Genomic DNA, 19,865 nt, shown 5'->3' with positions numbered 1-19,865 from the left:
TTATCCTGAATGGTTGGCTAATACAGTGGTAGTGAAAAAGAAGAATGGAAAATGGCGAGTATGTGTAGACTTCACAGATTTGAACAAAGCCTGCCCCAAGGACCCCTTCCTAATGCCTCGTATAGATCAAATGATAGATGCCACCATGGGGCATCCTCGGATGAGTTTCCTAGATCCTTTCCAAGGATATCATCAAATACCATTGGCCCTGGATGATCAAGAAAAAACAGCATTTGTCACTCCCACATGAAATTATCACTACAAAGTTATGCCTTTCGGTTTGAAGAACGTAGGGGCTACCTATCAAAAGATGATGACTAGGATGTTTAAGCCACAACTAGGTAAAAGCATTGAGGTTTAAGTAGATGACATGGTGGTGAAGAGTAAAGTGGTGCCCGAACACATAAAGGACCTTGGGAATATCTTTAAGATACTAAGGAAATACAAGCTACGCCTCAGTGCTTCCAAATGCTCCATTAGCGTGGGATCAGGTAAATTTTTGGGGTATATGGTCACTCATCGTAGAATTAAGGTCAATCCTGATCAAGTTAAAGCAATTAATAGCTTGCAGCCACCTCGAAATCCTAAAGAAGTTTAGAAATAGACAGGAATGACTGATGCCTTAAACTGATTCATCTCTCGGTCCGCGGATAGGTTTAGGCCTTTCTTCTAGCTATTAGATAAGTGGAAGGGATTCGAATGGACAGAGAAGTGTGCTTTGGCTTTTCAGCGGCTTAAAGAATACCTTTCTCGGCTACCCGTTATGTCCAAGCCCAAAAGGATGAGGTTTTGTTTGTTTATATTGCTATGGCTTTCCATGCCGTTAGTTTGGTGCGAATACGAATTGACAATGACATACAGAGACCAGTTTATTATGTGAATAAATCATTGCATGAAGCTGAGGTTCATTACTTACCACTGGAAAATGTTATTTTAGCACGCTACACATAAGTTTCCCCACTACTTTCAATCTCACACAGTTGTGATTTTGACCCAACTTTCACTTAGATCTCTACTTCAGAGTGCTGATTATACGGGAATGATTGCTAAGTGGGGTACAATTCTAAGGGCTTTTGATATCAATTATATGTCGCGCACCTCTATAAAAGGCCAGGTCCTCACCGACTTGGTGGCCAAGTTCGCTAAGCCCTCGTTAGAAGAAAATACTAAGAGGCTAGACATGGATGAAAAATCATTTGGCACGATCTCCCTGAAGAAACCTCTGTCATGGAAAGTGTACGTGGATGGCGCGGCAAATCAAAGAGGGTCAGGAGTGGAGTTAGTTGTGATATCTCTAGAAAAGATCGTATTATTGAGAAATCTTTGAGGATAAATTTCTCGGACACGAATAATGAAGCTGAGTATGAAGCTCTACTAGTATGAATGACTATGGTTCAGAAGTAAGGAGGGAAGACAGTGGAGATGTTCTCGGATTCGAGACTAGTTGTAGGCCAAGTGGAAGGGGAGCTGGAAGCCAAAGATCCGAGAATGCAGGAGTATTTAAGTCGGGTTAGACATTTACAATCAAAGTTTGAGTCTTTCACCTTAGTGCAAATCCCTAGAAGGAGAAACACTCATGCTAATTCTCTAGCCACCCTAGCAACGTCCTCGACACAAAGCTTACCTAGGGTCATCTTGGTGGAAGATTTATGTAAGCCTACTAAGATGAGTGTGGATACAGTCCGTAGTCATCATATTAGAGTGGGACCTGATTGGATGGACTCCATTGTGCTGTTCCTTAAGGAGAATATCTTACCTAAGGAAAAGTCTAAGGCTGACAAGGTACGCAAAAAAGCTCATCAGTTTCGGCTGTCCAAGGATCAAAAGGTACAAGCGCTCTTTTTCTAGCCCGTATCTTCTTTGTATACACCCTGAAATAGTTAAGCTACTTTTGGAGGAGTTGTTAGAATTAATGTCATTGAATCCTATTGTATGATGCTATGTATGATATTATGTATGACATGATGTATGACTTAATATTGTGATTGATAAATTTGTTTTATTATTATTATCTAAAACAATGATAACATGAATATGAGACATTATTATATAGTCCATAAGATGCATTGTATGTGATTTATGTGATTTAGTCACAGAAGATGTAAATCACAAGTTCCTTGCAAGCTCAAAATATAGTTCGTAGTCAGTAATGAAATTGGGCATTTCATCTGCGAAGACTATAACATATCAACTAAGATGATTTGTCTTGATCATGGAAATTGAGATTTCTAGTTGGTATGTTGATATATTTTAAGAGTTAAAATATATTAAATTGGACCGCTGTAAGATTTATTATTCTCCGAACGACTGTCAAATGAATAATAAACTCACGACTTCTATTTACATGAACTCTTAATCCTGAGAGAATAATGGACATGATCATGAAATGTAGGTTGCTTTGATATATCAAGAGTGAGATCTAAAGTTACTGTTAAAATCTCAGTATGTTGGGCAACCACATTTAGTGTTAATGGAACATATATTCTCAAGATATAATTCATAATCTCTTAACGAAGATATAAAATATTCCATTGAGATAAGCTTAATAGGTTCAGTTATTCAGAGAGTTAGACCTAACCACTTTGGTAAGAAGTTACTAAAGTATATATTTATGAAATTGGATTTCATAAATATATAATGAATAACTTTAAAAGATTAAACCGAATACTCAAGGATAAGATGTAATCATTTACAAAGTGACAGTCTACATTCAATATTTTGTATTACTAAGAATATTTTATGAAGGGGTTACATGTATAATAAAGTCTTGGGATATAATTTATAAATAAGGCCTAGAGTGCAATTATATTTATATAGTGATATTAAATATAATTAATGATAACTTTGGACTTGTCAAAAGTTGACAGAAAAGCCTAAGGCCCATTGGAGCTAGTGTCTTATTGGTCCCACTCCAAGCCACACACTAAAGCCCAATTGGAAAGGCCCAAAAGACCAGCCCAATCAGATAATCAGTTAGATACAAAGGGAAAAACATACAGAATTTTCTGTAGAGAGAGAACATTAAGAACACTGTTGTGAAATAGTATAAAGAAGTGTTAGACATTTTGACATTCTCTTTTTGGAACTGATTGAGAGACCACACATCTTGGGTGTAAAGTGGAATTGGAGTGAAGATTAAAAGTGTTCCTGAGTACTTCAATCTTTGGTTTTGAATTTCAGCACCAAGGTACGCTCTCTTGTTTAAAAATTCTTAAATTTACATAACACATGTTATCAATTGCGAATGAAGTAGATCCGTTAATTTTTCGCTGCGTATATGCATATTTCCATTAGGAGTTACATGAAGGGATTTGTAGGAGCGACACAGGAGGCAGATCTTTGTCCCACAAGGCCCTCACTTAGAAATATTGGTGGCCAAATATGCAAAGGGAAGCACAAGACTATGTGAAGAAATGCGACCAATGTCAAAGATTTGCCCCAAATATTCACTAACCAGGAGGTGTCCTCAACCCCGGTCGGCACGGACTATTTCACCAAATGGATGAAAGCTGAGCCACTGTCAAATATCAGGGACCTGGACGCAAAGAGATTTGTCTGGAAGAACATTGTCACACATTTCAGGATTCCTCACACTCTCATTTCAGATAATGGACTTCAAGCAGAACCCTGGCTATGCCTGGCTTCTCTGACCACATACTTTGAAAAAATTGATATTTTTCATTATTTTTTAAAGTGTCAAACAGAATCTTGGCTATGTCTAACTCTTCGGACCACATACCTTGGGAAATTGATGTCTTTCATTATTTTTCTAAGTATCAAACAGAACATTGGTTATGTCTAGCTCCTCGGACCACATACCTTGGGAAAATTGATATCTTTCATCATTTTTCTAAGTATCAAAAAGACCTACATACATTGGGTATACTAACACTTTTCAATATTTGTTTATTAGCTAATACTTAGTAATCTTACAAAGAATGGAACCCCAGCATATGAGTCATCACATGAAAACAGGGGCTTACCTAGGGCCTTGGTAAAGACGTTTTAAGGGTTTATTAATATACTCTTAAAACAAGGTAATTTCCTTGGCTAATCACACAAATGTCAGAATTAGTATTTAGTAATTTTCTCTTTCTTTTCTCATCATTTACACGGTCCTACCCTATCTAATTAAGCAACAAATCACTACTCATTGTAAAAATCAAAGGTTACTACTTATAGGAACATCATTGAACTAAAACCCCAGCAAAGGGTATAACTGGCCAGAGGCAAATATCTCAAAGATACAGAAATATGCATAGGATAAAAATAGGATAAAAATCTTATTCTTTTCATTATATATGTAGATAATTACATTATAGACGAAAACAAAAGGAAAATTACAAGAAGAAACATATAACAAAACGAAACTATTGCAATAACAGAGAAAGAAGAGAAGGGAATCCTAGGCTATGCCTTGGCCATTGGGGGAGGTTCTTCCTTAGATTTGGTCACAGTTCCTTTGTCTTGTGATCAGCCCCTTTTGACTTGGCATCAATCTCTTTAGTCTTGGGAGCAACCTCTTTGAGCTTGAGGGAAACGTCTAGAACCTTGGCCTCAGGAAAAAAACTCAGCCACCTTACCCTTGTCCTTCTCTCCTGGCCAAAGACCACCTTGACCAGCCCCCTCACTCTGGGCCACCTCAGCCTCCTGACTTTGGTCACCAACCTAGTCAAGCCCTATGAGGACCTTAGGAGAAGGGAGGGAGCTTTAGGTGGTAGAGGGCTGCATAAGGGGAATGGGCTCAAGGGCAGTGAGAGGCAGGAGGACAATTGGAACCGCACAGATGTCTTAGGGAAACCATACGTTTTCAGCCCTCCTCTACTTCAAGGTAGCAGGGACTCCTGCCACATTAAGGGCCTCTGCCCATACCATTTGGCTGTAATCCCTACACACCTCAGCGAGCTCTTCGGCCAAGCAAATCTCAATTTCCTCTACCCCACCTTTGTAGGAAGCCTGTGCTAAAGACTCCACAATCTCCTTGATGGTGCAAACTGCTTCCTTAGCTTGGGCCAACTCCGCCTTCAGATCCAAAACTTGTTGTTGGGCTGTAGCTTGCTCTTTGTCGGTGTAGTGGAGTTTTTTGCGTTGCTCCCCTGCCTGAGTTTCAGCATTTTTAAGCCCGACCTCAGCACTCCTTCTTCCCTTCTCCTCTTCTACAAGCTTCGCGGTGAGCTCTTTGTTCTCCTGCTCGGCCAAACCTAAGGCCTTGTCAGCCTCAGCCCGAAGGTTGGCTTCGGCTTTAGCCTCGTTCTAAACCTCATTTACCCATTCCTCGGCGACAAACACCTCATGTATAGTTTGCACGAAAGTAATGAACAAGCATGTCACAAAAGAAAGAAAAATATCAGAAGATGATCAAACTAATTGTCAGTAATGTTGGCAATAGAACTTACCAAGGCTAAGTCCCTTTTCAGGGACAGGTAGAGCTCTTGCTGCCTTATTTTCTTTAGAGCAGCCATATCTTTAGGCAGAAGGATAGGCTGCTCCAGGGCTTCAGCCAAATAATGGGCGTGCCCTTTTTGAAACTCCCTTATAGTAGAGCTTCGAGGAATGGCAGTCCCGTCTAACTCTAGCCGAGGGGCCCGATTGGACTGAGAGTGGCGCACCTCAGCCATTTCATGGCCCTCCTTACTCTTCATATAAGAAGCTCGTATTTGGCCCTTAGCATTTAATGAAGCATTATGGACTCCGAAGCGTCAAGTATAGTTACGGGACACGCGAAATGACATTCAGAGACACATATTAGGTCAATTGCTTGAAGTCAAAACCCCATTTCCCAACTCAGATGGAAGGAACAAATTGGAGTTTTGAGGGGCTATTGTGGGGTACAAGGATTCCAAGTAAGGTGATCATGCCAGGTGTCACGCCTAGCCGAGAAGGACAATTAGTAGGCCGAGGAGGCCACGTCCTTAGATTTTGTGATCACGTCGTCAATGCGCCATCAGAGAGGGCTCTACTATGGAGAAAGGACTTTGGGAAAGGGGATGGCACTAATGTGATTGAAGAGCTAGAGACTGCCACCATATTTAATGCATCCCACCAAACCTTCTAGCCGCATTTATTTGAAGAAGACCCTTGAACAGCGTTGTCTTGGGTGCCACATCTCACAAAAACCCGTAGAAGGTGCTAGATGGGACTGGAATATTGGGGATGACCTGCGCAATCAACAAGTGGAAGGTCAGGATCATCTAAAAAGGTCTATATAAGATAAAAGATCCCCCATGAGAGGAGATCGGAGAAAGAGAAAAGGAAAACATTGTATACTCAATAACAATATCTGTAATCTATCCTTAAAAGAGTGAAATATAAGAATCAACCTCCTTGGCCTAAGTCCGAGGACAATTTTCATTATACAAACTATTCCAGCTTTATCCTATTGTGATTTTATCCGACTATGATTGTTAAACTAAACACATAAACCTAGATTTCTAGTCAACTCTACAAATTCATTGTATTGGGCTCTTTGGGCCTATCCCCTTTTTTATTTTGGGCTTAGGTGTAAATCGTGGCCCTACACTTAGAATAGTGAAAGCCTTGATTTCATTAATGAATATGGTTTACACCGACAAGAATAAATTAGGCAACACATCGAATGATTTCCTTTACCTAAATGGTATTAGATGAATTTCAATTTTGTAGTTAAGTGACACAGATTACGAGACTTCACACTCCACAACACATTCACTATGGGACAACCACCAACACACTGGAAACCACCGATACAAGATCAATTTTGACAACGCTCTTTAAGAGGAAAATTGTGATGGTATTGAGGTCATAATAAGGAATGACAATGGGGAGTTAATGGTCTCCCTCTCTCAAAGAATCCCTCTCCCTTTCACTGCCATTGAAGTGGAGGCTTTGGCAATGAGACGAGCTCTAGAGCTAGCTATGGAAATAGGTTTTAATTGGGTCGTTTTGGAAGGAGACTCATAGATCTTTATTAATGCTCTCAAAGTGGACTCTTGCTCACTATCTCACTTTGGCCATATTGCTAAAGGTATCAGTATTTAGCCTCTTTCTTCTCAAAGTTAAATTATTTTCATGTGCATAGGCATTGTAATACCGTAGCTCATTTGCTTGTGAGACGAGCAGTTTTTCCCCCATTTACCTGTTTGGATGGAAGATGTAACATTAGATGTTATTGATGTACTTTAGGCTGATTTTGAAAGCCTCCCTTAATTGAAATGCAATGTCTTTTTTCTCAAAAAAGAAGAAGAATAAGAAGTTAAGCGACACAACCTGTTCTTCTTTATAAAGCAAGTACATTAGCAGCACAATTACATCTCTTTAGTTATTAACATATTATTAGTTAGATGTAATTTTTTATTTCAACCTCAATTTGGATCATATGCAAGTATATGGGTGGTGGATTCGTTGAGTTAGGTTTAATTCGCCATATTATCGGTACATGAGATTTTCAAAGTATATCCTAGACATGACTTTCTTCCTTATAATTGTGGGCCTTTGGTATTATGGATGGACACACTTAATCTGCATTCATTTTATTTTTATTTACGTTTTCAATTGTTATATTTTCGCCTTCTCACATGGTAAATTTTGAACATAAAAAAAAAAAAGAATATATATATATATATACACACACACTATTAATAAGAGGATTCCATTGTTATCAAAAAAAATATATATTCCATATTTGAGTTTCAATATTTTGCATACTAAAATACTCTCATACAAATTTTTACTCTAAAATACCCCTATATTTTAGTTAAATGATTTTAAATTAAAAAACACAAATTGGTTAAAAGAGTAATTTATTGTTCATAAGTTTTAAGCATTTTGCATTTATCTTCTTCATTAAACCTAAAACTTAGGATACTATTTTTATCTTATTTTTAAACATTATTCCACGTTACCTTACCTCTTTCTTTAATACACACACACACACACACACACACACAAACGGTTATTTATATATCACTTTTTTATTTATTAGGTCATAATATTACGTATTTAGAACTACTAATACAACCAGAATTGTTATGACGTTAGCTTCAAAAAATGAATAAATATTACACGTTTATTTTGTAGAAAAAAAAAACCTGTGTTTTTATTTTATGTATATAATTTTTATTTTGAGAATCTAATTTATAAGTGAATAAAGCAATTTGAAAATCAACAGGTTAGTGACCATATTTTTTAGGCAAAGTTTTAGTAGTAGTTAGAGTTGTATTTTTACCAGATTGTGCTTTAGTTTTGTCTCTACTTAAACATAAGAGTATAGGGGCATTTTTGAACCAAAAAAATGAGGATCACAAACAGAAGAAGCCCCTTAAATTATAATATAGATAACACTTGACCAAAAAAAAGTATTATTATACACGCAAAACTCGTGTGATGAGTCTAGTATATATCTAAAGTTGAGTTCAAGTTACAACTAGTGTAACTTTCAGTACTGTTACACCATTCAATTTTATTTTATTTTTTTGAATTCATATTTTGGAAATCTTACCATTGGATTACATGTTCTATATGTTTCTTAACATGCATGCCAATTTTCATGCTAATCAGATGTTATTTTCCATTTCATTCATAAACTCATTTTTTATGCAGTATTTTAAACTACAAAAACTATTTTTTTAGGGTCTAAACTACAAAAACTTGAATTTAAATAATTAATTGATGATATGACTATTGATTTTTTATCACCTTGAAATTTTACAAGTATGGAGGATACACAAACAACGGTGAATTTGTGAAAATTAGCATTCTATTAAAAAATATTAAGTAGTATAATATTACTTAGAATTACACTAAATATAATTTAAACTCATCCAATATATATATAGACACTACAAATTGTGTGAGAGCAGAGATGGACCCGAATTTTGTAGCAGAAACTTTACTGAAAGTGGATTTTATTGGGCCATGGATCACCTGCACTTAAAGACTGTAACTGGGCCCCTCATCGGAATATTGTTGCCTAAATAAAGCCCTTTCTTAAATGGGAGCCATTGGGCCAGTTCACACCCTCACTACACAGATTTCTAATTTGAACCAGCAGTCGAGACTGTCCTTTAACGTTTATACTTTAAACAGAAAAGTTACAATTAAAAGAGCCAGAAAAAGCCCTGGAATTGTCACTCTTTTGTTGGGGACTCGCAATCAGCAAATCATATATTCAGATGTTGTCAAAATATGATAACAGGGGTTATATTTCTTTTTCTTTTTTCTTTTTTTTTTTTGTCGATAATTTGATAATTTCAATGAAGGAGAGGACATTTGAATCTTAGATGTTAAGGACACACTGAAAAATGCCAACTAGTTGAGTTATAATACTCTTGACGGGGTTATACTTGTTGGCTTTAATTAAAATCTCCTAAAAATAAATAAATAAATAAATAAATAAAAAACTAATCCCGTTTGTTGTTCTCTAATAATAGCTATGGGAAGTATTTGGATTCGGTGCAATACTGGGTGCAATTAGAGCATCCGCAGTGAATGTTGGATATGCTATATCTAAGCCCTTTTACAATTGAAGTCTAAAAGAAGCTCAAAAAAGCCACTCCAACGAAACTGGTAAAATGAGAGTATTGCAAAAAAATTTGCAATTGAGCTACAGTGTGATTCTAAATGTAGAATCACACTGTAGCTCAATTGTAAAAATTATATTAATATTTTATTTGTAAAATATTATTCCTTCTCTCCACTGTCTCTCGTCTCTCGTCTCTCTCCATTGCTGAAACAACTCAAACCCACGCCAAGCCTCTCTCTTCTCTCTCACCATGTCTACCGATTCACCTACCCATCTCCAATCCCTTTAATCTCAGGCCTTTCTCTCTCAGTTGGTCTCATTTCTGGGTTTTTTTTTGTGGTTTCTGGCGGTGGAGATCGGCTAGCGATATGGGTTTCTAGCGGTGGAGATCGGTGAGTTATGTGGGTTCCTGGCGGTGGTGGGTTTGTGACTGAGGTGGGCGTGGGTTAGGTGGTGCAGCAGCGGCAGAGGCGACATGGGTCGGTGGCGGGTTTGTGGTTTTGATTTTGGGTTTTGGATTTTTATTTTGATTTTGGGTCGGCGGTGGCGAGTGATTTGTTATGGATTTTGATTTTTGATTTTTGATTTTGATTTGGATTGGAGATCGGCGAGGAATTTGCTAGAGGTTGCGTACCTGGTGCTTGTTTGATCGGAGATCGGAGGTCTGGTGCTTGTTTGATCGGAGATCGGAGGTCTGGTGCTTGTTTGATTTGGGTGATTTTTTGTTGTGATTTGCATGTTGTGATTTGCTGGGTATCCGATCGGAGGTCTGGTGCTTGTTTGATTTAGGTGATTTTTTGTTGTGATTTGCTGGGTATGGGTTTGCTAGAGGTTGAGGCCGGTGCTGGAGGTTGAGGGAGAAAGAGACCGGTGCTGGAGGTTGAGGGAGAAAGAGAGGAAAAGAGAAATAGTAAAAAAAAAAGATTAAAAAAGAACATTTAAATAAAATGGGAAAAAATAGAGTTTTAGGATGTTGGGGTTTTGTAAAATGGTATGGTATAATTGATAAAGTTGTTTTTTAGATGGTAAAATAGGATAGAATTAGAAAAAATGAATGCTGATGCTCTTACCCAATTTCCTCTCAACAATTTTTCACCACTCCCACTTTTTAACTTAAATTTTTTTTTATAATTTTTGTTATTTAATGGTTAAAATTAAAAGGTTTTTTTTTTTAATTTTTAGTCTCAATCATCTAAAATTTATTGCATCAAGTGCAACACCCTAGTAATTGTACCTGATCTCAATCGGAGGGGGAAATATGGATAATAAAGTTGATGTCTGAGATATGATTATAGCCCAAGATTCTTTACTCTGATGACTCAATCGTTTGGGCCCAAGTAGAACCTGTCTAATTGCGCAGTGCTTCAGTGAGCATTTGACTTGCACTGGGCCATTAGTTAAAAGTTCAAGAGTGCCGAGTGCAAAATGAAGCCTTTGTTATCGATGTACACTTTATGTGGGCCTAGGCTTGCTGAAACCATCGAAAACTCCCACTTCATAAAGTGTTTCCTTTTTCTTTTCTTTTTTAGGAGAATATGTTAGAAAAAGTGTTTCATTTTTAACGTGATTATGTTGAGATGTTGTGACTTTTGGCACATTCAAAAAATTTGTGGGGTAAATAATAATAATTAAAAAAATTGTGGACTAATTTTTTAAATAAAAAGCAAAAGAAAAAGGTATATAAAAAATGCATAGACGTTACATACAATTTTTTTTATAGAGTTTCAACATATAATATCATTTTCTGATAATTGTGTTTTTTTATCATCAGATGAAGACATCAATCGATGTTTAAACTCACATAAAAATCTATTTAAAATCACGTAAATGCAAATGCACATTTGCCCGTTTGGCTGCCATTTTATTATTAATGCAAATCCACATTCATTCCATTATTGTAGTTGTAGGGATGAAGGGTCCAGATAAGAATATTGGGTCGTAGGCCGCGCCCGAGAACGTTAGATAGCCCGAGGACAAATAAGTACTAGCGAAGACAGATAGATTATTGAGTCAAGGAAAAGGTCGAGTCATAGTGAATAAGTGATATTGTCCAAGGAACGACCCCTCCTCGGACGATAGAGTAGAGGCCTGAAATCCAATCACCCATTAAGCACTAGGCAGTAGGCAGCCATGCTCGGGAGGATAAGCATTAGAAAGAGATGAGTAAATAGGGAATTAAGAAATATCTAGGAAGAAAGCTACTACCACCACATTGAATACTCTGTATCTAATCTCCTGATCGCATCAATGTGGAAGTGATACTTGAACAATAGTTTCCAGCCTTACAGCTACCCACAAAGACTTTAGGAATGTGCTAATGGGACAAGTATAAAAAAAAATTAGCAATTTGATTTACACATGAAAGGCTGGGATGAAAGAAGGGAAGGACATATAAAAGGGAAGGACTCCATAATAGAAAGGAGGCATCTAAGATTGAGAGAGAAAAAAACACTGTGTAACTAAGAGCTTTAACATTTGTATAAGTCCAAGAGAAATATAGAAGAACATACCTTCCTTGGACCTGACCGAGGAGCATTTTTCCTTGTCCAAACAGTTTATCTTATTTATTCTGACACTAACTAACCTATCACCTAACTCATTGAACATTCAGCATCAAACCCTCTCTCTAATAAATTTATTGTTTTGGACTTATTGGGCGATTGTCTAAATCACTTGGGCTGTGGATTGAATCTGATCCTTACAGTAGTATTAAGTTGTGATTTTTACTAAAATTACTTATCTCAAGACAAAATTATGTTTGGTATGACACATGACATATATTTTCCTATTAAAAAAAGAAAAAAATATATTTATTTTTCTCAAGCATGGGATCCTAATGAGAAAATTTAAGAATATAACAAAATTTCACAATATTTTTATAATATAATTGTTTTTTCAGTTATGATGGGTTCTTTTATATATATATATATATATATATATATATATATATATATATATATATATATAATTATAATTATAATAAATTGCCAACTCACTTTTTATGAAAATATTATAATATTTTGTTAAGTCAGAGCCGGATCATATTTTTTTCTTGGAAGTAGTGAATATAGAAGTAATGAGAGGCTAAAGTAGATTGATAGTATCAGTTTCTTAAAAAAACAAAACTGATGACTGTATCTCTAATCACAATGAAAGAGAACCACTAATAAGCACTAAACAATGTTGACGTGTGGATCAGCTGTAGTCTTGGTAAATGAATTGAATTCTTTCTTAATAGTCAGTAGGTGTTAATGCTATATTTTTTCTTTCCTTTCAAAAAGAGTGTGTATGCATGGCAAACTTGCATTAGTATTAGGCCTGTCCATGGGTCAGGTTTGTACCTAATTTGGAATCAACCTGATCACTTCGGGGTCCCCTAAACCTGGATTCGCCATCGACACGCCCACGACAACGGTTCGAGTGGTCGAACATCTTCGTTTTCCAGTTGGGCTTGGACTGTGCGAATTCTCACCAGATTTTGCCGAAATCTGCATATTTTTGCTAGATTGACCGGATTTCGAAGAGATCTTGGTGGATCTCAACAAGACTAAGCTGAATCTTGAAGAGATCTCGGTAGATCTCAACGAGATCAGACCTGATCTCGAAGAGATCCGGCAAGATCTCGATGAGATCTCGGTGGATCTTGAAGAGATCAAGCCAGATCTTGACGAGATCTCGCCGGATCTCGACAGATCGGACAAAATAGACTGGCGAACTACTTCAATCGGTGGAGAAAGCTATTTCCAGTGTGTTTTCTGGTCGGGTCAATTGAAAATCGATTTTCCAAGCTCTAACCCGTCAACCAACCCGTCGGCCTCGGGTTTTAGGAGCAGAGATCCACCGCTGACCGTCTCCGGCATCGAGTCGGCCGGTTCTTGGGCCGAATCGGCCGGGTTGGGCAGGTGGGTCGGGTACCAGGTTTGGTTGGACACCCCTAATTAGTACACTTTTTAGAACCCTTGCATGAGTCCCTGACAAATGAGAAAAAAAAGTACCATAACAAGCATTTCTTGCGTGCTTGCTTGCTACACAATCAAGATTGCTAGCTGGCTCTCACTAATTAACCATGTCAAACTTGTGATGACACATAGTGAAACTAAAATTTTTTCCAAATGGGGAATTTAGGAAAAAGTTTAGGTATTTCTAGAATACGAAAAATAGTGTTTTTTCCTCTCAAATTCATGATAAATTTAATAAGTGTACCTCTACCATAAATGTAAGAAGAAAGAGTATCAAAGTATCTAAAAATTGAGAAATTATTAGATCCACCAAGAGAACTGGTTACGTAGTCCTTCTTGACCTCCCAACCAATAAAATACTCTTATTTATGCAAATATGATATCACCTGGTATTTTTTTTTATTCCTTATACTGATTAGGAAGTGCACTCACACATTTGCATAAATAGAATTATCTCATTGGTTGGGAGGACCACATAAAGAGTCATTCTGATAAACCTAATAATTTCTCCTAAAAATTACACATCTAAATAATTATTCACTTCTTCCTCAAAAAAATATATATTAATATTCACTTCCCAACCATAAAAGAAAAAGACTTCCCAATCGAATATCCTGAGACCACAACACTATTGAAAAATCTAGTTTTGTATCTCATACAGGACACACAGTGAAAGTAACAAACATGGATCTATTTCATTCATGATTGATAATATGCACTGTATAAATTTCAGAATTTAAGAACAAGATAGCGTACCTTGGTGTGGTGAAATTTAAAACAAAATATTAGAAGTACTTGGGAACATTTTTAATTTTCACTCCAATTCCACTTTATACCCAAGAAGTGTGGTCTCTCAATCAGTTTCAGAGGGAGAATAATCGAGTGGCTTCACTCACACATACACACCATTTCATAATGATGTCTCTCTTATTAAAAAATTATGTATGTTTCTCCCTTTATATTTAACTGATTATCGAATTGGGTTGGCCTATTAGGCCTTTCCAATTGGGCTTTAATGTGTGGCTTGAAGTGGGACCAAAAGAGACCAATAAGACACTAGCTCAATAGGCCTTGAGCTTACACTAGCTCCAATGGGCCTTGGGCTTTTTTGTCAACTCTTGACAAGTCCAAAGTTATCATTAATTATATTTAATACCACTATATAAATATAATTGCATTCTAGGCCTTATTAATAAATGATATCTCAATACTTTATTATACATACAACCCCTTCATAAAATATTCATAATAATACAAAGTAATAAATGTAGACTGCCACTTTGAAAATTTCTACATCTTAATCCTTGAGTACCCGGTCTAATCTTTTAAGTTATTTATCATATATTTATGAAATCCAATTACATATATATATACTTTAGTATCTCCTTACTAAAGTGGTTAGGCTTAACACTCTGAATAATCAAACCCATTAAACTTATCTCAAGGGAATATTTTATATTCCCGTTAAGAGATTATGAATTCCATATTGAGAATATATGTTCCATCAACACTAAATGTGGCTGCCCAATATACTGTGATTTTGATCGTGACTTTAGATTTTACTCTTGATATATCAAAGCAACTTACACCTTATGATCATGTCCATTATTCTCTCAGGATTAAGAGTTCATGCAAATAAAAGTCGTGAGATTTATTATTCATTTGACAGTCGTTAAGAGAATAATAAATCTCATAGCGGTCCAATTTAATATGTCTTAACTCTTAAAACATATCAACATACCAACTAGAAATCTCAACTTCCATGATTAAGACAAATCATCTTAGTTGATATGTTATAGTCTTCACAGATAAAATGTCCAATTTTACCACTGACTACGAACTATAGTTCTAAGTTTACAAAGAACTTGTGATTTATATCTTATGTGACTTTTCACATAAATCACATACTATGTATTTCATGGACTATATGATAATGTCCAAATATTTATGTTACCATTATTTTAGATAATAATAAAACAACTTTATTTATCATAATATTAAGTCATACATAATATCATATATAACATCATACAATAGGATTTAAGAGCACACATCCTAACAATCTCTCACTTGCCCTAAAGACTATTGTAAACTAATCTAACTCTTATTCCCTCCAAATGTAACTCAAAAGTCCTTTGGGGCAAGGTTTTGGTAAAAGGATCCACTAGATTACTTGCACTATCAATTTTTGCTACTGCTACATCTCCTCGAGTAACAATGTCTTGAATAATGTGGTACTTTCTCTCAATGTGCTTTCCTTTCTTATGATTTCTTGGATCTTTGAATTGTGCAACCGCTCTACCATTGTCACAAAACAATGTGATGGGGACTTGCTCCATTCTCACAACACTAAGATCAGAAAGGAATTTCTTGAGCCAAACAGTTTCCTTTGTCGCCTCACAAGCAACAACATACTCAACTTCCATGGTAGAGTCCGTAATACAAGATTGCTTAACACTCCTCCAACTTATGGCTCCACCTCCCAAGATGAAAACACAACCTAAAGTGGACTTTCTGAAATCAAGATCTGATTGAAAATTTGAATCTGTATAACCAATGAGAATCAAATCCTCACTATGGTAAAATAGCATATAATCTCTCATTTTCCGTAGATACTTGGGAATATGCTCTACAGCTTGCCAATGTTTAAGTCCTGGATTTGATTGATATCAGCTGACCATGCCAACTGAATAACAGATATATGGTCTAGTACATAGCATGGCATACATGAGACTTCTCACTGCAGAAGCATAAGGAACTTGTCTCATTATATTTGCTTCCTTAAGGGTCTTACGCCTTTGGTCATTAGACAGAGGAACTCCATGTTTAAAAAGAAGTAATCCTTTTTATAACCAATTTATGATAAACTTAACATCTTATTCTTGCGATCTTGCCAAAGCTTGATCCCTAAAATAAAGTTAGCTTCACCCAAGTCCTTCATTTCAAATTGGTTTGACAACCAAACCTTTACCGATAACATTACCCCTACATCATTTCCAATGAGTAGAATATCATTAACATAAAACACTAGGAACATTATTATTTTGTCTCAATGTCTTTTGTATATACATGGTTCATCAATATTTTGTTCAAAACCAAATGATTAGATTGCTTGATCAAATTTGACGTTCCATGACCTAGATGCTTGCTTAAGTCCATAAATGGACATTTTCAATTTGCATACCATATGCTTTTGGTTCTTTGCTATGAAACGTTCCGGTTGCATCATATAGATTTCTTCTTCAAGATTGCCATTAAGAAAATAAATAAATATTTTTTTTTCCTCAAGCATGGGATCCTAATGAGAAAATTTAGGAATATAACAAAATTTCACAATATTTTTATGATATAATTGTTTTTTCAATTATGATAGGTCCTTTTATATATATATATATATATATATATATATATATATATATATTTTTTTTTTTTTTTTAATTTTTAATTATAATAAATTGCCAACTCACTTGTTATGAAAATATTATGATATTTTGATAAGTCAGAGCTCCATCATAATCTTTTCTTGGTAGTGGTTACTATAGAAGTAATGAGAGGCTAAAGTAGATTGATAGTATCAGTTTCTAAAAAAAAAAAAGTGATGACTGTATCTCTAATCACAATGAAAGAGAACCACTAATAAGCACTAAACAATGTTGACGTGTGGTTCAGTTGTAGTCCTGGTGAATGAACTGAATTCTTTCTTAACAGTCAGCAGGTGTTAATGCTATATTTTTTCTTTCCTTTCAAAAAGAGTGTGTATGCGTGGCAAACTTGCATTAGTACACTTTTTAGAACCCTTGCATGAGGCCCTGACAGATGAGAAAAAAGCAGTACTAATATTTACCATAACAAGCATTGCTTGCGTTTCGTGCGTGCGTGCCTGCTTGCTACACAATCAAGATTGCTAGCTGGCTCTCGCTAGTTAACCATGTCAAACTCGTGATGACACATAGTGAAACTGATTTATAATAAATTGTGTTTCTTCTTCTTACATTCATGATAAATTTTATAATAAATGTAATAAATAGACCTCTACAATAAATGTAAAAAAAAATAGTATTATTTTTTGTGTTTTGAAAGTATTTAAAAGTTGAGAAATTAATAGGTCCATTAGGAGAACTGCTTACGTGATCATTCTTGACCTCTCAATCAATAAAATACTTTTATTTATGCAAATGTGACATCATCTTGTAATTATTATCTTTTATTCATTGTGCTGATTAGAAAATTCACTCATATATTTGCATAAATATAATTATCTTATTAATTAGGAGGACCATATAAACCGTACTTCTGATAAATCTAATAATTTCTGCTAAAAATTACACATCTCAATAATTATTCACTTCTTCCTCAAAAAAATAATAATTATTATTTACTTCGCAACCATAAAAGAAAAAGACTTCCAAATCAAATATCCTGAGACCACCACACCTGGAATTTGTTTTAGTTTTCTCAGCTTTTGGTTTGTTTGGCTTCCCAACAAGTCTAGCCACCGCCAGCTTGCCACCAATTACCACTTCTCACGGGGAAAGAATTTTAGGAATATGCTGTTAATCATTTTTTTTTAGTAATTATTTTATATAGTATACTATGATTAGCTGTATATTACTTTTGAATTATCTTATATCTCACTTGCCTCGTCAGAATTAATCAGTGACCCTCTAGCCGTGCCAGCTTGCTCAGGCTGACGTGGCTAATAAGTTGTGTCTAATTAATAAGTGGTTACATACTTACAGAGTTACATTAGCACCATAATGGCACAACTGCCAACTCTTATACAGTTATACTCAACCTTTGTTTCTCACTCGTGAAAAAAAGAAAAAGAAAAAAAAGACTCCACTGGATTCTTCATGAATCATGACTATAATTTTTCACTTTTTTATATTTTGTTTTATGACTATAATTTTTCACTTTTTATATATTTTGTTTTTAATATCGTTGATAGTGGAGCCAAAAACACGAAAAAGAAAATTTAATCAACTATGAAGGTGTGCTGAGAGGCTAATTATTTAGTACCACAAATAGTATAAAATATAATATAATAGAAAAATAAAAGGCCTTTTTAGGGAGAAAAAAAGGGTAAAATAGTAAAATAAATATGGCTCATAAAGCGGTTTATATTTTCACAATTTTTAAATGGACTAATTTAGTCTCTAAATACAAATGACTTGTGATAAAAAGCATTAAAGCTAACGAAGATCAATCAAACTTTTACAACTAACACAAAAGAAAAAAAGAAAAAAAAAGAAGGAACAATTTGTATGTGTTTTAAGGATCGATTTATCATTTTTGAAATGTTTCGAAACTGATTGATATTAGTCAATTTCAATTTAACTATTTGTAATTGTTTAAGAACCAAGTTATCAGTTTTGAAATGACTTTGGAACTGGATGGAACTAGTTGGCATTAATTCAATTATCAGGTAGTTAATGAACTTTACCCTTCAAAAAAAGAAAAGAAAAAGAGTTTGCTGCGTACCTAAAAACCAGAACAGCCATGAAAACAAATTCCGATCAGATTAACACCTAAAAAATTCTTATCAACAAAAAAAAAATATACATAATCAATGATATATGTGAACCAAAAATAGTCCAGGAGGCCATAAATAAACAACTAAGATCTGGTCCCAAAAAAAAAAAAAAAAAAGGAAAAAGAAACTAAAGATCGCAGATGCAACCACAAACTACAAAAGTTTATATCATAAACCAAAACCAAAACCAACTAAAAAAACGTAACACGTCTTTTCGGCTTTTTTTGCCCGTTTTCTTAACAAGGATTTTGAGGTTCAATGGATTCATTGAAGAACTGAGGGTCAAGCTTGGTCCTACAAACAGGGCAAACCGAATGCTTAGAAAGCCAAGTGTCTGCACATTGAACATGGAACCCATGGTTGCAACCGGGAATCAGTCTAGCCGGTTGCTCACTCTCAATCTCGTCAAGACAAACCGCGCACTCTGTACCCAACACCAAATCTTTCGCAGAAACCTTAGGCAGCTTCTCTAGCTCCGATTCCGATAACCCAGTTTTCTTGACCGGCTTTTCCGGTGACCTTAAATCGTTGCCGTTGGCTGAGAAATTGGTGGCGTACCATAAGAGACAAATGTATACGATGAAAACCACGCTCGTCCCAACACAAGGTAAGAAAAGAGCCAAGAAAACTGAGACCATCATTTTTCTTGGCTTTGGTTTTGGTTTTGGCTTTGGCTTTGGTTTTGGGTGGCGGTTCGATATTTTTTTAGGGTGGTTGATAGAGAAGTGAATGTGATGGGTTTAGAGGTGTAGTTGTGGACACCATAGCAGCGCACGATTAAAAGGGTTTTGTGTGATTGACAAAATACATATATATATTTGACGCAAATTTATATTTTTAGGTGGGGGTGTTGGTTAAGACTTAAGAGGGTGTT

At 35.6% G+C, this 19,865-nt stretch overlaps 1 protein-coding gene across 1 annotated transcript; it reads right to left on the bottom strand.

Annotated features, from left to right (window-relative positions):
• Positions 1 to 19,227: 19,227 nt before the first annotated feature.
• LOC142613433 (E3 ubiquitin-protein ligase ATL23) lies at positions 19,228 to 19,629 on the bottom strand. Its single transcript, XM_075785819.1, has one exon. The coding sequence runs from the start codon at positions 19,627 to 19,629 to the stop codon at positions 19,228 to 19,230; it is 402 nt and encodes a 133-aa protein (XP_075641934.1).
• Positions 19,630 to 19,865: the final 236 nt, after the last annotated feature.

Source organism: Castanea sativa, chromosome 1 (genome assembly GCF_040712315.1).
Source record: "Castanea sativa cultivar Marrone di Chiusa Pesio chromosome 1, ASM4071231v1".
NCBI lineage: Eukaryota > Viridiplantae > Streptophyta > Magnoliopsida > Fagales > Fagaceae > Castanea > Castanea sativa.
The sequence above is the reverse complement of the archived record's forward strand: the minus strand, read 5'-3'. Positions and strand labels throughout refer to the sequence as shown.